This window comes from Arvicola amphibius, chromosome 3 (assembly GCF_903992535.2).
Source record: "Arvicola amphibius chromosome 3, mArvAmp1.2, whole genome shotgun sequence".
NCBI classification, from domain to species: Eukaryota; Metazoa; Chordata; class Mammalia; order Rodentia; family Cricetidae; genus Arvicola; species Arvicola amphibius.
In genome coordinates this window covers 131,619,369-131,637,581 of record NC_052049.1, presented here as the reverse complement: position 1 = coordinate 131,637,581, position 18,213 = coordinate 131,619,369, and the positions used below count along the sequence as shown (strand labels likewise).

General features: G+C 44.7%; 1 protein-coding gene across 6 annotated transcripts in view; it reads left to right on the top strand.

The window, feature by feature from the left end:
- Window positions 1–18,213, top strand: part of Map2k5 (mitogen-activated protein kinase kinase 5) — a 229,043-nt gene that overhangs the window by 153,477 nt on the left and 57,353 nt on the right. For 3 of the 6 annotated variants that reach the window (XM_038321197.1, XM_038321196.1, XM_038321201.1), the window contains exon 17: window positions 105–134. The exons of the other annotated variants lie outside the window; for them this stretch is intronic. In XM_038321197.1, coding sequence (XP_038177125.1) covers window positions 105–134 — 30 coding nt within the window. The remainder of the gene's footprint in view (window positions 1–104; window positions 135–18,213) is intronic. 6 annotated transcript variants of the gene reach the window in all.

Here is an 18,213-nt window from a genome sequence, read left to right as displayed (position 1 = left end):
TTTGATTTGGTAGATGCAATTCTGAGATGTAGTCCTTGTCTGTCTTAAGGAGATCTGCCCTGCATGCAAATCTATAACTAGACAAATATTATTTCCTTTCCCAGCTTGCTCTTGGGAGGTTTCCATATCCTCAGGTAAGATTGTTCATTACTGCCATTTGCCACTGTGACATCCATTCCTATGTATGAAGGTACATGAAGCGATTATGAACATTTGAGCCACATACAAATAAATCTGTCCTGTAAAAATGAAAAGTAGTATCTTAAAGGAATCATTAGAAGTCTCTGTTGGTTTTTTTATTTAAAAAAAAAAAAACTCTTGACTTTTTTCCCTTGTTAGGTTGACTGAGACCACCATGCTCTCCGTATGACATTTGAGGTGTCCCCTCCACCCAGCTCCATGCGCTCACGTCGAGGTTGGAGGAAGGGCCCACCCCTTTTCCATACTTTTTATGAGCATTTTGGATTCAATTAAAATTATTTGAGTTAAAAGATGAGAACAAAAGGTGAAAATCTCTACTGTGGGTCATTGTTTTTAGCAGGCACACAGCCCCCAGTTTCTTGTGCGTGTGACTTTGACCATGTTACACCCTTTCGATTCTGCTCCTTCCTAGTCACAAATAGTTCATTATCAGTTATTGAAAATCCTAAATTTTTATATTTCTTCGCAGTTTTTACTAGAGAGGGATGCTAAGCAGTTAAGACACAAAGCTATTTTGTGGCTGGAAAATGGCTCCCTGCTGTTGGGGGGCAGGAAGCGAAATGTCCAGAGGGGTGGAGAATGAGCGGCTGACGGGTCTCTTCTGGTTGATGTGTACTGTTTTCCTGGCATCTTGGTCTGAACAGGCCAAAGTGCCTGGAGGCATGTCTGATTTAAAGGTGGTGTTGGTCTCTGCTCTTTAAGCATCTATTAACTTGCTATTATTATGCAAATAAGTGTTGTATTACACATACTAATTTATGCATGGTTAGATTATGCAGATGCATCACAAACATGGTTATTGAATAATAGGAGGGGGCGCCTTTTCCCTAACCATCTTTAGAAGTGGTTCTCAGCGTATTCTCCCAGTACCCATGTGGACTTAAAGAGCCTTCACTCACTGAAATGTCTCTTTTGAAGCCCTTTTCCTTCACAGTTAGTCGTCGTCAGATAAGGAGAAGAGAAACCATCCACGATGTTAGGTCCAGAAGTGTTAGTCTCACTTTTCAAATTGGAAAGTCTCTTTGCTTAAGCATAATCTTTTTCCTTTAAAGAGAAAAACCCAGAATGCAACCCCTTGGTGCACGCTAGCATGGAGTGAGATTTTGACATGTTCAGCCATGCCGCTCAGCCCTTTAGGTAGTCCATCAAATTAAAATCAGTTGTCAAGATTTATATTCATTTGAACATTTATCTTGTTAAGCCTCTTAAGTCTGTTGGTAATTTTTAAACTATTCGGTGTTTGACTAATGCATGTAATCCTGTAAAACTGTGAAAATGAGCGTGAGACCCTTCATGACCTAACTCTTAAACTAGTCCTGATAGAACTCTTACAAGCCATCTGATAAAGACTGAGAGCCAGCAAGATTGCTTGCCATGCAAACCTGATGACCTGAGTCTGATCCCTGGGACCCCCAAGTGAGTGGTAGAGAAAACTGACTCCCACAATGACCTCTGACCTCCATACATGTGTCTCCCCATAATAAATAATTTTTTTAAATTTCAAAAATTGAAAGTGTAGACAAATCCTTAAGGTTCCTAATCTGTAGAGAAAGTAAGCGGTGCCATTGAGTGAGTGAGAAGTCTATGGTGTGGTTGTCATTGTGTGTGACCTTGAGCCCTTGAAAGTCACAGTCAGATGAGGAACAGGCAGAGTTGCTTCACTGAGTGACACTGTACTTGATCAGCTGAGTGGAAGTTGGAAAATTCTAATAGGCTGATCTCCCTAATTAGCAATAACCTTTATGCCAAGAAATGGATAGGAAGGGGTTCTTCCTTGAAATGTGGAAGAATGCTGTCACCAAAATGATGATGCCTTGATGCCACCTGGTCCTTCCCCAGATCTTTCGTCGGAAGTTCGGGTGATGCACTGCTTTTGAAAAGCAATAGTGATGTACAGCGTGATTCACATTTATCTCGCAGGCTCTGTGTTCTTGATGAAAGGCTGGGGAAGATCCTTTACAGATGCCTTCCAGGGGCTGGGGAGATGCTCAGCATTCAAGAGCACTCGCTACTCTTCTAGAGAACCTATGCTGGGCAGCTCAGAACTGCCTGTAACTCCAGCTGCAGGGGGTCCTGCTGTCTTCCGGCCTCTGCACGTGATGCACATAAACTCACACAGACATACACATGCGTCTGAAAGCCAATCAGTCAGTCATCTAAAAGCCAATCAGTCAATCAATCAGTTTCTCCCCTGCTCCTTTCTTCTTCCCCCAAGTGGAACAGGTAAAGGAAAATGTGTGTTTCTGAGGTGCTACAAAGGCTGGATCATGAGAGCCCACCTTCACTCTGTCCCACGCTGCCATGCCTGGACTCCTGTATGCTGTGAGACAGCCTTCCTGGGTAACATAAGCAGTCGCCATTACTGACTGCTGAACTGTGACTGATTTGGTACCATTAACTCTCAAGTGGAGTGGGTAGGAGTGAGTCAGACTCTGGAGTTGAAAATGATTGTGAGTATCATCAACTCAAACCACAGCATGGTATCTGAAAAGCAGATGGTCCTGCCTTTGACTGTCTGGAAGCTTAACACTTACCCTCTGTCCACCACACGAAGACTATGGTAATCCTGAGTATGGTCCTTGAACATTCAGGTTGAATCTCTCCATATCTGGGCTGGGGTTCGTTCCAGATAATTTCTTTTCTGAACCTGAAGTCAAATCAAGGCACCCTTCCTTAGAGGCCAGTTGAGAACCCAGAGGTGAGTCAGAACTTGCATCAAAAGAATCGGCTCTGTCACAAAGTCACCCATCCTTTGCTCTTGCTTTCTGAGTTTTTTGAGACCGTGTCTTCCCCATCTCTGGTATTTGCCTTCTCTTTCTGATTTAAGAGGTTTGCTCCTCAAATGAAATGATGGATATAAAGCCACTTTCAAAAGCACAAAGAGGCCCTGGTGCCACCATTTGCTTCTTAGCAGACCTCAACCCCTCTGGAGCAGAGGGCAAAGCTGGAAGGAGCAGCAAGCTTCCAGACTTCCTTCTTCCGGCCCAGCGCCTGGTGACAGGGACTGTCAGGTGGGAGTGCAGGTGAGGGAGGAGGGCTTGGGCACGATGGAGTCTGTGGCCAGGGACCATGTCAGTAAAAAGGCTGGATTTCTTCAAGATCATCTTTCTGTGTGACTGTCATTGTTTTGTGTAGTTGGGTCTTTGGTGTTTGGATACTCTTGCACGGTTTCCTTAGACCCTGGAGTAGCACAGGCTGGCGGGGCTGCAGTCTGGATTCTAAGAGAGGCTGGAGGCCTCCATTACAGCAGCTTTCCTTACTGCTGCAGTTATGGGGAAAACAGTAGTAGGTTGGAGATGTGATCCAGTTGTGGAATGCTGGCTTATCCTGCCCTAGCGTCTGGCGGGAGGGGGGGGGGGATGGGGGAGTAGGGGGCAGGAGGCTGAGACATTCAAGAGCACCACTGGCTATGTGGAAAGTTTGAGGCCAGCCTGGGATACATGAAGCTGTCTCATACAAAAAACACTGAAATGGTGACTTGAAGTCACCCAGCACCTAACCCACCCAGATGTCCTGAGCACTTTCTGTGTCCCAGGCCCTACATCCCACCACAGGGAACTGTTACCATTTCTAGCCATGCAGTGAACAGGCCACACACCTCATCTTAAGGAGTGGGGATAGGAAGGTCTAGGACTTGGAGGCATTTAAATTCAGTGACTGGCTGTTTCATGTCACCGCACTTGGCGACTGTTCTTAACTCTTACCCCGCCCCCCAGTCTCAGACCGTTCACCAAGCCCTCCTCTCATCCGGCTTCCCTGCCAGAGGGTACAGGGAGAATGCGCATCGTGGGCTGTGCTGATACAGATGACAGGGCTGATCCCTAGAGCCCTTTTGCTTTTCTTGTTATGTGTTTAGTAGAATGACAGGGGCGTGCAGATAGCCCCAGACCCTCACCAAACCCAGTGTCCTGAAATTCTGGGTGCCTGTGGCGCGTGTTCCATAATGAGATAGCGAGTGTTTGTTTGCTTTCTGCAGCCTCGTACAAAGCTAACTCCATTGAGGAATTCAGCTTTTGTGATCTGGAAAGATCTGTGGGTCTAGACAACAAGGACTGGAGCACTTCTCGTCAGTTGGTCATGTAGACCCAAAGTCAGTTGGCTTAAAAAAACATGGCAGTAGGCAATGGCTTGTTTAATGACATCAAATTTGGGAGAAATGGGAATGATTGCCCACCAAACATTGTCATCCTTCCTTCAAACTTTCCAGCAAGGCCCTGCATTTGGACAGTGGTAAATCCATTAGGGAGATTTTTCAGGGGCCAGCTCCACTAGGGCACCAGGGGACTTGGTAGGCAGGATGCCTCAGGAAAGTGAAGCTAACACAGATACAAATGTGTTTAAAGCACTTTTGCATATATAAAAATATTGTTCTTGTTTTGGCTGCAATTCTTGATCTTGGTTAATAAATTACATCAAAATGACCCCGAGTTAAAAAGGGGGGGGGGGAGGATCTGAGCAAATAGTGCCCCTGGTATGTAAAGCTTTGAATGTTTTCACACCCCATTAATTTATTACTTCTCTTACTTCATCTTTAAATTTCATTTTTTTTTTCAAAAATTCCGACTCCCCGCTGCTGCAGTGATTTCCATCTTGTTGTTAATTTCCCCTGCTCCATATGGAGCTCCAGACATTTCACCTGGAGGCTGTACTAGATTTTGCTGTAGTGATCCTACTTCCGGAGGCCAAAACTGTCATTTAGGGTTCCTGGTGCATCTGTCGGCGCCAGGCTTTTCACTGGCATGGGAGAGTGTGAATAACAAATTGGATGCACCTGAGATTCGGATGATTAGTGTGCGCCGCGAATCTCTGAGACTTGTAAGCTGCTCACGCTGGGGGAGGGGCGCAGGGCCTGAGCTGAGGGTGGGTGGGTCTGTGCCCACACCTTGCATTTGGGGCTTGGCAAGCAGCGTGCAGACTTTGTCGGCAGCCCTGGTGCAGAGATAGTAACATATATTTCATCGTGCCTTGTCATTGATTAGAAAAGAGCCTTTAATTTCATTTCACCCCATGTTGTGATTAATTTGCATTCTTTGTCAGAAGTTAATGGAGTTTTTTATGGTTCACTCTGAAATCCTTGAAGACATCAGACTTGATCTGATGTTTATACAACCGCCAGCGGAATTTTTTCCCGTGATTGATGGCAAGCTTGATGTTATTCCAAACGGCTTTTTAAGCTGTTTTTAAGAATTATTTGAATAAAATGCAAGCAAGATATTGTTGTAATGATCAAGATTATCTGTTAAAAATCTGTTTCAAATAAAGGAGATGATAAGTAGAAAAAGGGATCAAAAAGAGAAAGGATGGTGAATTGAGGCATTATTTATAAGAAATATGTAAGAATGGCATCAGACAAATTATTGCAATGAAGAGATCATTTTTATTGAAAAATTTTTATTGTCATCTGACCAAATAGAATAAGTAAGTCTAAGTTTAAAAAGAACATCTAATCTTAGGGATTATGAGCATCATTATCAACTGGCCAGTTCTCGTGTATTCTGCCAGTTTTGGCCACCAGTATGCTTACAGAGATCCACTGCTCTGAACTGGAGAAGAAGGGCTGTCACAGCTGTTAGCCGGCCAACGTAATGACGTATTTCTAGTCCCCATCCAAGAGGAATTCTTCAACCCCAGTATGAGTTGCACATTAAGTAGATTATAGGCAGTCTTTAGTGACAGAAGGCGTTCCTAAGCGTATCACCACTGGCCTTCCCACAGACAGTACAGAAATGGAAATACCCCATGTTACAGCCAAGATGCCCAGCTTCTCATGGGTAGCAGCCATGTCTGTTCATGCCATACACAACGTGTCAAGGTACATAAGGAGCTGTTGATGGCATTTGGGTCCCAGCCCCTTGCTGCTAACCTAGGAAATGTTCTGCACATGCTTTTAGACTAATAGGGTCGTTTGTTTGATTTGGGAACTCGCCTTGCTTCAGCAGATTCTGGCTTCTCTGTGAATTCTGCTCTTGAGACCCACTCATAGGTCAAAAGGCTGCTTATAGGGGTGCTTACATTTCAAAAGGATTAATTTATTTGCCATACCTAAAGTTTGCTAAATAATTGAGTGGTTTTAATTGAAGTTACTGCCTTCTGATCCTGGTATTAATGTGATCTAAGGTCCTTTTTATTATATGTAATCCATATTATTGACTAATTTGCCCAGTTTTCATATAAATTGAAACAGCTTGTCAAGGAGAAAACATTTTAACTTGTTTTAGAATTCTGCTGTTTGAATGTTTGGGGTTTTTCCCTTTCTTCTCCCTGTCAACTGACAGACTGGCTTTTTAATATTTCACTTGTTTTACATTATTAGTAAATGTCTCCTTGGGCAGGGCTTTGCTTTAGAATAGAGCAGAGAGCCATTGTTTTTAGCTGTTTAAAACTCTTCAAATGCTAATGTCAAAATACTAGAGGAGTTTTCATCTGGGTTTTTTGAGGCTGGGTCTTCCTGTGTAGCCCTGGCAGACCTAAGATTCACCCTCTAGCACAGACTGGCCTCAAGCCCCTGGCAGTCTTTTTGCTTCAACCTCCCAAGTGGTGGAATTAAGGCCTGCATCACCATGCCCAGCTAAAATACTAAGAGTTTTTTTTTTACATTTGTGTGTGTGTGTGTGTGTGTGTGTGTGTTCGTTTGTTTTAAAAGCCTTTCACTGGCATATTGTTACTAGTGGCAACATTGATCATTTAATATTGTCTTATTGTCTATATTAAATTTAAACCATAGATATTATTATCTTATTTATGCCCTGCCTCTTAACTGTGAGCATACCTAGAACTGCAAATACCTAAAAAGTTTATCTTTTTTAAACAAATGTTTTTGTAATCATTCTTAGTCAGACAGACTTTTTGAAGTTCATAGCATCAAGGATTTAAGTAAACTGTAAGTATGTTGTTTTGAGTTAAGCCTCTTACAAAAAAAAAAAGCATTGGGTAGTCCCCAAAATTATCAGTGCTCCCCTTTAGCTGATAAAAGCTAGCTATGTGCAATTTATTATGTAAACAGATTTCTGCCAGCATTTATTTTTATTCATTATCCTCACTAATTAAGATATAGTTACTTTAAAAATCTATGAATATTCCAAGCCATGGAGTCAGACAGATGCTTCTGAAATGCAGAGGTAAACCTGAAGTGACGGGGAGATATTCATTTGTACACTTAGCTTCTCCCTGGGATTTTTTTTAAAAATATTTATTTATTTATATTTTACGTACATTGGTGTTTTGCCATGAGTGTTGGGTCTCCTGGAACTAGAATTACAGACAGTTGTGAGCTGCTGTGTGGTTGCTGGGAATTGAACCCGGGTCCTCTGGAAGAGCAGTCCATGCTCTTAACCACTGAGCCATCTCCCCAACCCCTCCCTGGGATTTTTTAAATTGCCAAAGCCAAGTTCTCCTCAAACATATCACTTTATCTCCTTCTCCCCTAAAGATAGGAGGTGAGTTCCTAGTCTGCCTTTAAAACAGAGACATGGGGCTACCCCATTCCGCCCATTGTATAAAGTGCTTACTGAGCAGACATGAGGACCTGAATCCAGTCCCCAAAACCCAGACCAAAGAACAAGGTATGGTGGTGTGCCCTTAAAATCCCAGCACTGGGGAAGCAGAGGCAGACAGATCCCTGAGGTTCACTAGCCAGCCAGCATGGCCTACCTGGCAGGCTCCAGGCCAGCAAGGCAGGGAAGATGGGGCTGGTGAAGTGGCTGTTCTTACAAAGGACTGAGTCCAATTCCCAACACCTTCGTGGTGGGTCACACCCATCTATAACCCCAGTTTTGAGGAATCTAATGCCCTCTTCTGATCTCCATGGGCACCAGGCATGCATGTGATGTGTGTGTATGTGTGTGTGTGTGTGTGTGTGTGTGCGTGCGTGTATGTGTGTGTGTACAGGTAAAACTCATACACACAAAATAAAAATAAAATAAATAATTTTTAAAAATGTAATTAAGACACACAGGGGGGGGGAGAAAGGAAAGTAACAAAGTGTTTGGATCCTAAGGAATGACTCTTGAGATTTTCCATTGGCTTACACACACATGCACATGAACCTTCACAATGAACATACACATACACACACATATAGCACAAATGGAAGAGAAATTGTCCCCAGAGTCTAGGAAATCTAGAAAGGTGGTGTTTTCGCATCACAGTTACTGCTGTAGTTGGGGTAGGTTGCTTGGCCAGCCAGATGACAGATGACTATTTAAAAAATAATAAATGAATGAATGGATGGATGGATGGATGGATGGGTGGATGGATGTGCCAGCTCCAGGTTGGTCCAGTTCTATAGCACCATCTAAACTATCTATGATGTTCATCCTAGTTCAGTCAGATAGTTATCCACCACTGAACAGCTACCCAGGCCTGACACTTTGCAGAACTGCAGCAGAGAAAATCCAGTTCCAACAGGAAGAAAAGTATGGAGCGAATGATGGCTTCTGTAGAAAGAGCCTCCAGGGGCAGATGCGCTGGCCTCAGAAAGAGGCGGGGTGAGCTTACTTTAAGAAGCCAAGACAGGGCTAGAAAGATGGCTCAATTAGGAGCTCATCCTTCTCCTGCAAAGGACCAGAGTTCAGTTCCCAACACCCACATTAGATAGTTCATGATTGCCTGTGTTTGCTCACATTCCGGCTCCAAGGGATCCAAAGCCTCTGGCCTCTGCAGTAGGTAAAAAGTAAGTCTTTTTAGTCTGGAAAGATGGCTCTGCTGTTAAGCCTGTGCACTGCACTTTCAGAGGACCTAAGTTCGGATCCCAGAATCCACGTCAGGCAGCTCCCAACCACCTGTGATTCCAGCTCCACTGAGACCCCGTACAGCCATTCTCCTCAGGCACGTGCACATCATTTTTATTTGTTATTTATTATTTATTTTTTTTAGACAAAAGTCACTCTGTGTGGCCCTGGCTGGCCTGGAACTCACAATATTGGCTGGACTGGGTTTGAACACAGAGATCTGTCTAACTGCCTCCCAAGTGCTAGGATTAAAGGCATACTCCACCACACTGGGACTGAATACACATAATTTTTAAAATAAATGAAAGTAACATTTATTTAAAAGAAGCCAAGAATGTTTCTTAGAGTAGAAGATGCTTGAGCTAGGGTAAGGAGGCTAGGAGGATGGCAAAGGGCCACTCCAAGCATTTAAGTGAAAAGGAGGTACGTTCACCAAGAGCCACAGGTCTAAACATGGGTTGTGCATAGCCTCCTCCCAGGAGTCTGAAGGGTGTTACTGTAGATGCTATCCTTTCCCCTGTTGAGCAAATCTCCTGGGTGAATTGTAATACGAGCTTAGGGGAGAGAAAAGGGGAGAGAAGAGTAGGAGGAGAAAGGGAGTCTCAGATGTTGCTAACCCTGTAACAGACAGGATACAGAAGAGGGGCTCCAGGATGTCATGAGTCCCTTTGAGCTTGTCTGAGGTTGGAGGATTTGCATTTCCAGATCTCTGCCCTGAGGGTAGTTGCCACAATCTGACCACTTCTCCCTAACTTGTGTGAATTTAACCTGACACATTCCAGGACAGTTTCCAGGCTACTGGGAAGGAATTATCATGACCAGATGAGTCAAGGCCTAAGAAGGCACTTTGAAAAGTATAAGGTGGTTAACACTGCCATGGCAATGGTGATATTATTTATATTTCCAGAAAGTACTTCAGGGATTTGCCTGTGTGGCTCTGAAAATATATGACTGTGTCTCCTGCCGGGTTGGACTGAAATGAATTACCTCTCTGATCCCACCAGAGCCTTCCTGTCCAGTCCTTCTCTTCTGAGTTACACTTTGTCATTCCCAGTCACAAACACAGAATTCTATATAGGATCTACTCATTTTTAGTCCAGTATCTGGGGCCATGATTCTTTCACAGTTCTTTAAATAATCAGCCTAGAAATAAGATTGAAATGTAAAGCAATGACCTTGACGTCCCGCTCTGGCTTCCAGTCAATGACTTTGCCATCTTGTCTCCCTCTTAGACTCCAGAGATTTCTGTTCTTACACCTTGTTATTGGTAGTTGCTACCTTAAGAAATCCTAGCTTTGCAGACACAAGAAGACCTTATCTAGCTTTTATTTTGCAGAGGAGGGAAGGGAAACCATGGCCATTTAGTGACACCTTGCAGGGCTTCTATCTCCCACTCCAAAGTCAATGGCTTTTTCTGTCTCAAGAAGGGTGGGGATGGGAGGTTGATGAGGCACCCAGAGGTTTTGATCCCAAATAGCCATTCTTATTTTACACACCCAAACACTCAAGTACTGCCTCCAACTGGTGCATCTACAGAGGTGGAAATTACTATCCCAGGATGCTCCCTGCCTACCAGGTAATTGCTGACTGGATGTAGATCCCTGGGAGGAAAGTTGTCTCAGCAGTGGCAGTGACAAAAACATCAACTTTTATTGTTCTCAGTTTGTTCTGCTCATCACGTGGAGAACTTGGGGTAGAATTGAAGCTCATTGGCATCCCAGTTAAAAGGGGGCAGACCTGGCCAAGCTTTGTTTGAACACAGATTACTTTTAGATGTTTAACAGTACTGGATTAACGCCTGAGGTTTTGGAGAATCTTCTTCAACTAAAATGTTAATGATCCTAAGAACCCAACCCTCTCCAGTGCCAATAAAATAGACAAGTTCATTGAAAAATCTACAGGTCCCTAAAGGAGCAAAGAATTGATGCAGGTTAGGGCTGGGAATTGCTGAAACACAGCCAGGACCAGAGAGGTCCTGAGCACAACTGGGCGCCAAGACAGGAGGCTCAAGACAGCTCTTAAGGATTGTGGGAAGCCAGGGCAACCTATCAGAATCAAGTGTGGACTTGATTATGTCTGCACATAGTGACATCAGGCAATAGAATGGCCTGAAGAGGGAAGCTGTGGGTCTCCAGGCACAGGAAGAAAAGACAGAAGTGCTAGAACTTGTTTCAATTCTGTGCAGAAATGGGTTGCAGAAGTGCCCTGTGGGTCTGAGGCCACCTTCTCCATAGGACTAGTCCAGTTTGATGAAATGCCATAAGCAAAACCAAGTTTCTGGCCAGAGGTCTTGCTTTATCCCCTGCTCTGGGCAGCTCTGTGCTCCTCATTAACTAGAGGCTTCTGGGCAAAGAGAGCGAAGCAGCAAATGATACCCACCACCCCAGGTGACAATGTATGTCACCATTGACATGTGACTTCAACCCAAACACAGACAGGGTTGTCCTGATTTCTGGGCCTGGCATTTATTAGCTCGTTGACCTTCCTTCTCGGGCCTTAGTCTCCTCTCTGGAAGGTGCTGATAGTCTCCTGGAGAGACAGTGTACAGAGCAGGTGGGGTGCCACCCAGACCTAGACAGGAGTGCTTTCAAGGATGCCAGGGCATTTCTTCTGATATGATCGTTTTCAAATGCATGCCAGTTCTCTAAAGGAACTGGCAAACTGGGCATGCTTTCTGCCTTTCTTTTCACTGTCCCCTTGGAATTGATGGGAAAGAATGAATGGAACACTGGAGCAAAAGTCCAGCATAGTTCAAGTTCATCTAGATCTGTGACTTCTTCGCTCCACATGTACTTTGAATTTCATTTGCCAAAGCAACAAGGAACTTGTGGGTTGAAAGATGTGTGTGAGGCGTGTCCAGATTCCTTCTGTCTCCATCCTAGAACTCTCTTTGTAGACCAGGCTGGCATCAAACCACCTGCCTCTGCCTCCCAAGTGCTGGGATTAAAGGTGTACATCACCAGCTCTCAGCTGCTGTGAGCTTTTTTTTAAAGACTTGTTTATTTTATGTGTATGGATGTTTTGCCAGCCTGTATGTCTATGCACCATATGCATGTTTAGTACCTGAGGAGGTCAGAAGCAGGCATCCGATCCATGGGACTGGAGTTACAGACAGTGGTGAGTGCTGAGAACCAAACCTGGGTCTTCTGCAAGAGCAACAAGTGCTCTTAACTACTGGGCCAGCTCTCCAGCCCTACATAGCTGTGTTTTGTCCCAATGTTGAGTGACACTTAAAGGAAAGACAAGCTCTGTGATTAAGTCATAGCTCTGGCTAGTTTCAGGAAACTTTAATAAGCCATTCACCTTTGGGGAACAGCAGTTGTGTCTCGCCTACCTTTCGGGTTCTAGAGTCATGTATAGTATCAGGCGTAGGAGACTGCTTGATAAATAGAGATGAAATCAGTAAAATGATTATTTACCTCAATTTTACCAACTAACATGTTGACAAAACCAACTCTGCATTTGGAAAACCCTGAGAAGAGAACTAAACTCACATCTCAAGGCTCCCCACTCCTCATTTTGTCTTCTCTCTGTAAGACAAGTCCTTCTGAGAGACGTGTTCATTTTCTCTAGAGTGTTGGTCCTTCAGGAGAGTCCAGAAGGGACAAAGGGTGAGGGGACAGGTGGAAAGCAGTAAACTTCCCTTTGCCGGATGAATCCAGACAGCGGAAGAATTTCAAAGATCAGAAACCGGGGGTCGGGAGGGGAGCTCAACAGTATTCCAAAGCCTTTGATGTTCTTTCAGATTCCAGAAGTCTGTGCCACTGCATGGCTGGCCAGCCTCTTCTCAACCCAACAAAAGACTCATGGAGTCTGTTTGTCCTAAGAAAGAAACACAAGAAGCAGCTGTCTGGGGTCCCTAACCAGTTAAGCCTTCCTTCATAGTGTGTCGGTATGAGACTTGTCCAGGGTCCCTAACCAGTTAAGCCTTTCTTCATACCGTGTCTATGTGAGATCTGTCGAGGTTCCCTAACTAGCTAAGCCTTCCTTCATACCGTGTCTGTATGAGACACTGCAGAGAAAATAGTGTTTCTTCTTATCTATTTTCTCCCGGCTGAGCCAACTGTATGATACGGCTACCAAAAACCCAGTGTGCTTTATCCTCCATGAGTTTCTGCTGCAGGATCCAGAACACGATGAGCTAAGCCAATCAAGGCAAAGTAAGTATGTGTTCAGGGGCAGGTACCCTGTAGTAGGGGGACCTGTTGATAGAATTCCCTTTACCCAGCACTTTAGACTCTGCCTCAGTCAACTGCAGTCTAAAATATGAAACAGAAAATTGCAGAGGTGATTCTAAGTTTCCAACAGCATGCAACTGTGAGTGGCCTGATGGAACCACATGCCACCCTATTCTGCAACATTCTGGGTATTAACCCCATCGTGCATTGCCTCCATGCTGTATGTACTGCTCACCCGCCAGTCACCTAGCAGGTGTCTCAGTCATCAGATCAACTGTCAGGTGCCACAGTGCTGCACTAGGTAACACTTCTTCTTAGTAAGAGTCCCAAAGCACAAGAGGAGTGACAGTAGGAATTCTGTGCCTAAAACAAGCCCTTTATGGGAGAGATGGGGGTGAAGGTACTCGGGTAAAGACAAGGAATGGGTAAGGATGGGTAGAGTGTCCTGCTTCCACTAAGGGTCCTGAAGCTTAGCCAGATGAGAGGAGCTGCCATACATATGCACACAGCTGGAGGACGCTGACCACAGTGACAGGATGTAAAACCACAGCTGGTCCTTCAGCTCCTTAAAATACCAGCTCAAAGTCACCTTAGTCACAGAGGCTTTCCCTGAGTGAAAAGCCTGGGCTTCCTGACCTGGGGAGAGGCAGATCTGGCCAGTGACGTTTGCCTCATTTTTGCTTTGTTTGAGACGAGGTTTCCACATTAGCCTTGGCTTGCCTGGAACTCAGTGTGTAGACCAGGCTGGCCTTTGAGATTAAAGGTGTGCACCACCACACCTAGCTCTTAGATCGGTTCATAGACCAGCAGTGACTGCTGAGGCTCTTAGAGTAACCTGCTTTTGCTGGGGCAAGCAGGTGTTTCCCCATCAGCACCTGAAGACTGTTTAACTCCCTGAGCCCAAGGGATGTACATGTCTTAATAATTCAGGCCTGAGCTCCATGCTCCATCTGCTGTCTCACACAGAGTCATCCTGACGTGTGCAGAGGGCTGTGAGGGTGGAGCATGTGGCCAGAGTGCCTTTACTGTGGAAGGGGGAAGGGGGACGGGCATCGCGGGAGGAAAGTCCTTGTGTTTCTTTAGCACAGAAGACTTTGAAAACATGGCGCCTGTCTCCAAATATGGAAGGAACTGAAGTCACTTCTGTTCACCATAACTCAAGGGTCCTGGGCTTATCTTTAAGATTTATTGGGCTTGAAAATGAACTTTCTAATAGCCTTCTGTGACGATAGGCTCCCCAAAACATAGCGAATGTTCTAAAACTCACCAGACTTTCTGCAGGAATGGCGGCCAGTGCCAGCCCCACAGTGACACAACGCAAGAAGAGTAGGGATTCTCTGTGTGTCCGTGGAAAGCAGCAGGTGACAGGAGCAGTGTGGCTACCTTCTGGGTAAAGGTTAACACTGCAGAGATTTGCTGCGCTTAAGTGTGGCGAACCTAACCGCGGATGAAAGAGGGTGCTGCCCGGTAGGAGATGCAAGCAGTTCAAAGCTGCTGTTGTTATGAAGAAAATACAATTGTAAGTTACATTTATGAAGGAAACTTCCCAACAATTCCTGCTGCCCAAGATAGAGTCATTGGAATTCCAGCCCTAGAAGATACCTCTGTCTGGAATAATACAAAGCAAGATGCCACTTGGACAAAGATATGGACCAGGTGAACCCAGCATACATAGCTTTGGGTTCCATAGCATTGGCGGGGGGATGGGGTTAAGCTGACAAGGAAGCCAATTAAAGGCTAGATCTAGAAAACCCCTTTCTAGCATCTTTGCTGGACCAGGCTTATTTGGTCATGAAGGTTGATATCATCCATAGGCTTTGCTGAGAGAACTGCATCTCCTACCCCACACCCCCTCCCCTACACTCACACCTCCACCACACTTCCCCCACCACACACACACCTCTGATGGTTTTAAGCTAGATTCACACAAGCTCATCCCCTCACAGAACAAAGAAAAGCGGGAACTAAAGTTAGAGACAGGAAAATGTCTAAAATCTTCTCAAAGGAAGATACTTAATGAACACCTTGGCCAGGCCCGTACTATCAGGAAACAGACTGATGGTGCAGTTCACATCTGTTTATTTCAAATTGCAGTTCTGTGTCCAAACATGCAAGTGAGTGTTCCCCCAAAGGAGAATTTGCTTGTGCATGGAGTGGGGCACGAGCTGTGTCAGTTTTAAGTATACAAAGGGTAGAGAAGAGACCGCGGAGCAGGTCTGGGTTTTTCGGTTTTTTTTTGTTTGTTTGTTTGTTTTTTCTCACTGCCTGGCAGAGCCAGGGGATGAGTGATGTTGTCCAGCACCTCAGTGCAATGCATTGTCCTTGATCCTTGGGAAACAGCAAGAGCCAAGTGGTCTAATTTATGGCCTTGGTGATTTTTCTATCTGGCTGCATCTGAGCTGTGCCCTCCTAGGCATCCTGGAACCTTTCTGTCACACCCACTCTTGGCTAGTTAGTTTTCTCTTTTCAGAACTGGTGGCTCCCAAGCACAACCCTGGCTTCAGGATGAGCTGTGGGCCAGAAAGAAGGGGACGGAGAAAGGATCTTAAGCTGAATTTAAAAACTTGTTTTAAACTTCTGTTTTAATTATTTATTCAAATACTTTTTGCATACATGCATATACACACACAGATGTGGGAGGAGGATTTCTCACTGTGTATCCCTGATTGGCCTTGAACTCGCAGAAATAAACCTGCCTCTGGCTTGCGATTGCTGCTATTCAAAGCATGTGCCCCTCCATCCAACCCATGAAAGTGGATCTTAGACTGTGGACTTTTAGCACACTCTGCCCTGATTGGGATCTGTCAATAAATCTTCTTAGGACTTAACATTTGTTTTAGACCCAATAGGAGACACAGATTCCTGAGAGTGAAAAGAACTCAAACAAGGATGAAGGCTGGTGACCTGGGAGGACGGGAGGAGCAAGGCTATCGTGTTTATCTATGCTAGCTCATTAGAAACAATGTATATCATCTTTCATTTTGTCTCATATTGTCTGCAGGAAAATTAGCACCGCATGAACATCCCCACTCATAGTTAGGTGCAGTAAATTTCATTCTATTCCTTTTTGCAAAGCAGTCATTCAGAGCCTGTAGAGGAACAAGGCAACAGGCTAAAGCTTATGGAAGTAAATTGTATCCCTATGGGAAGCGTTATAATCTATAATGGCTTGGGGGTAGTGTGTTGCCTCTTAGCACCTGGCACACTAAAGCTAGGGCCATTTCTCCCTGGCTTAGGCAGAAGGCCCAGCTCCTGAATGGAGAGCACCATCTTCACAGAGGCTTTGGGAGGGAGCCTCTTGTTTTGACCCTAAACTGTGCAGACAATTGCCCATAGCCCCAATGCAGGAAGAAGAATTCTGAGGCAAAGGGTATCTGGCTGGAATTCCATGAATCTTTCTAATTCTCAGGTTCATGCATTTTCCCAGATGGGCAGCCTCCTGAGCAAACTGTCAGGTCAGGCTGTGTCTGGGACCTTGAATATTGTTCCTCTCTGAGCTTCAATTTCCATAAGGACAAAGTAGGTAGGTTGAGCTTGAACATCTCTGAGGTCCTTTCCACTTGAGAAATGCTTAATGTTCACGTAGAATATAAAATCCCAGTTAACCACAATCACTGTAGATTTAGCTGAGGCTGCTGCTTAATGCATCGGATTGGAAGAGTATCTTTAAAGTGTCTACAGATCCTTGCAGTTGGGTTAAAATTTAAAAAAAAAAAAAAAATCAGTTTAACACTGAAGACTGGAATATGGCTCAAGTCCCACGAAGCGAAGCTGCTATTTTTTAAAAATTCCAACCATACCTTGTAATTTCAGACTTCTTTTTTCTATCTAAGAGAAAATAACACAAGCTTGAAAAGCAGTAAATATGTAAAGAGAAAATTTGTCAACTGATATTGGAAGATGTGACCTAGGTCACACATAAATCTCTCCGACAAGAGCTGCAGGGCAAGTCATCATTTCAGAGGGGAAATGAAGGCCTGGCTGGTGTCTTCCCTCAGCTCCACAGTGGATCCACTCTGGTTTTCTGATTATGCCTCTGAATATGATGTGAAAGACCTGCTATCAATGTCTGTTTTGCCATTGTGTGCAGAGAGGGGAGCACAAAAAGAAACTCCCAAACTTGTTTCTTAGCGCCAGCACCATTGACAAGTAGTGAGGCCCCACCAGTGAGCCTGTGCATCAATAATTCCACTCCGCAGGTCACTTTCCAAAGTCCTGAGTCCTGTTATGGGCCTTTCTAATTGCCACCTGTGTGGTTCTTGCAAAGAAAGATACAGTAAATGTTAATGCAGTCAGTAAAACCTGGCTGGTACTTGTGGCTGCCTCCTAATAAGTCGTCCATCCTGTTTGTTGTGTGAGGATCTGCCTTCCATCAGAAGGAGACCTAACTCTCCTATTAGTGGGGCTTTAAAACTTGGATCTGAACATTGACAAAAGAAAAAAAAAAATCCCAGGAGAGGAAGTTCATCTCATAAATGTATCAAAACACCACTAATTCTGGAGCATGATGAGCCAGGTGTTTGTCTGGAGCAGTTACAAACCACTCAACACCAGCAAAATGTACACGCAGGAGTGTGGGCTTGGGCAAGCTGGTTGTAAAGAGCATCAGAGGTGTTGTCGGGCACAAGCTGTACATCAGCGCTAACCGGACTGTGCTCCTCTGAGCTGTGCTCCTCTGAGCTCTGCTCTCACAGTCAGGCCTTTGGAAAGGCAGACCCGGAATAAAGATCGCGTCCATGCGGCTGGTGTTTTACACTGAGTTGGTGCCACTTTTAATGTGCTATAAAACAAGGGGGTGCAATTTTACATGAACTGTGCACCAAAGCAGAGGCGGTGGCTGGAGGTTGACTTGGTTCAGATCTGTTTTATAGTCACTGTGCCAGACAGTAATGTGATCTTGAAAAAGGTAAACAACAAAGAGTTTAGCAGTGAAAAATATGCCTAATATAAATACGGTCGCACGTGTGGCAGCTTAGAACTTGAAAAATATGACTGTGGCATTAAATTTTTCTAGTGGAATTAACAGAGGAACAGAACATAGCCTTTAAGGCAATATATCTGAGACAAGGCAAGGAGATAATACATCTAACTCCATGGTCTGTGTG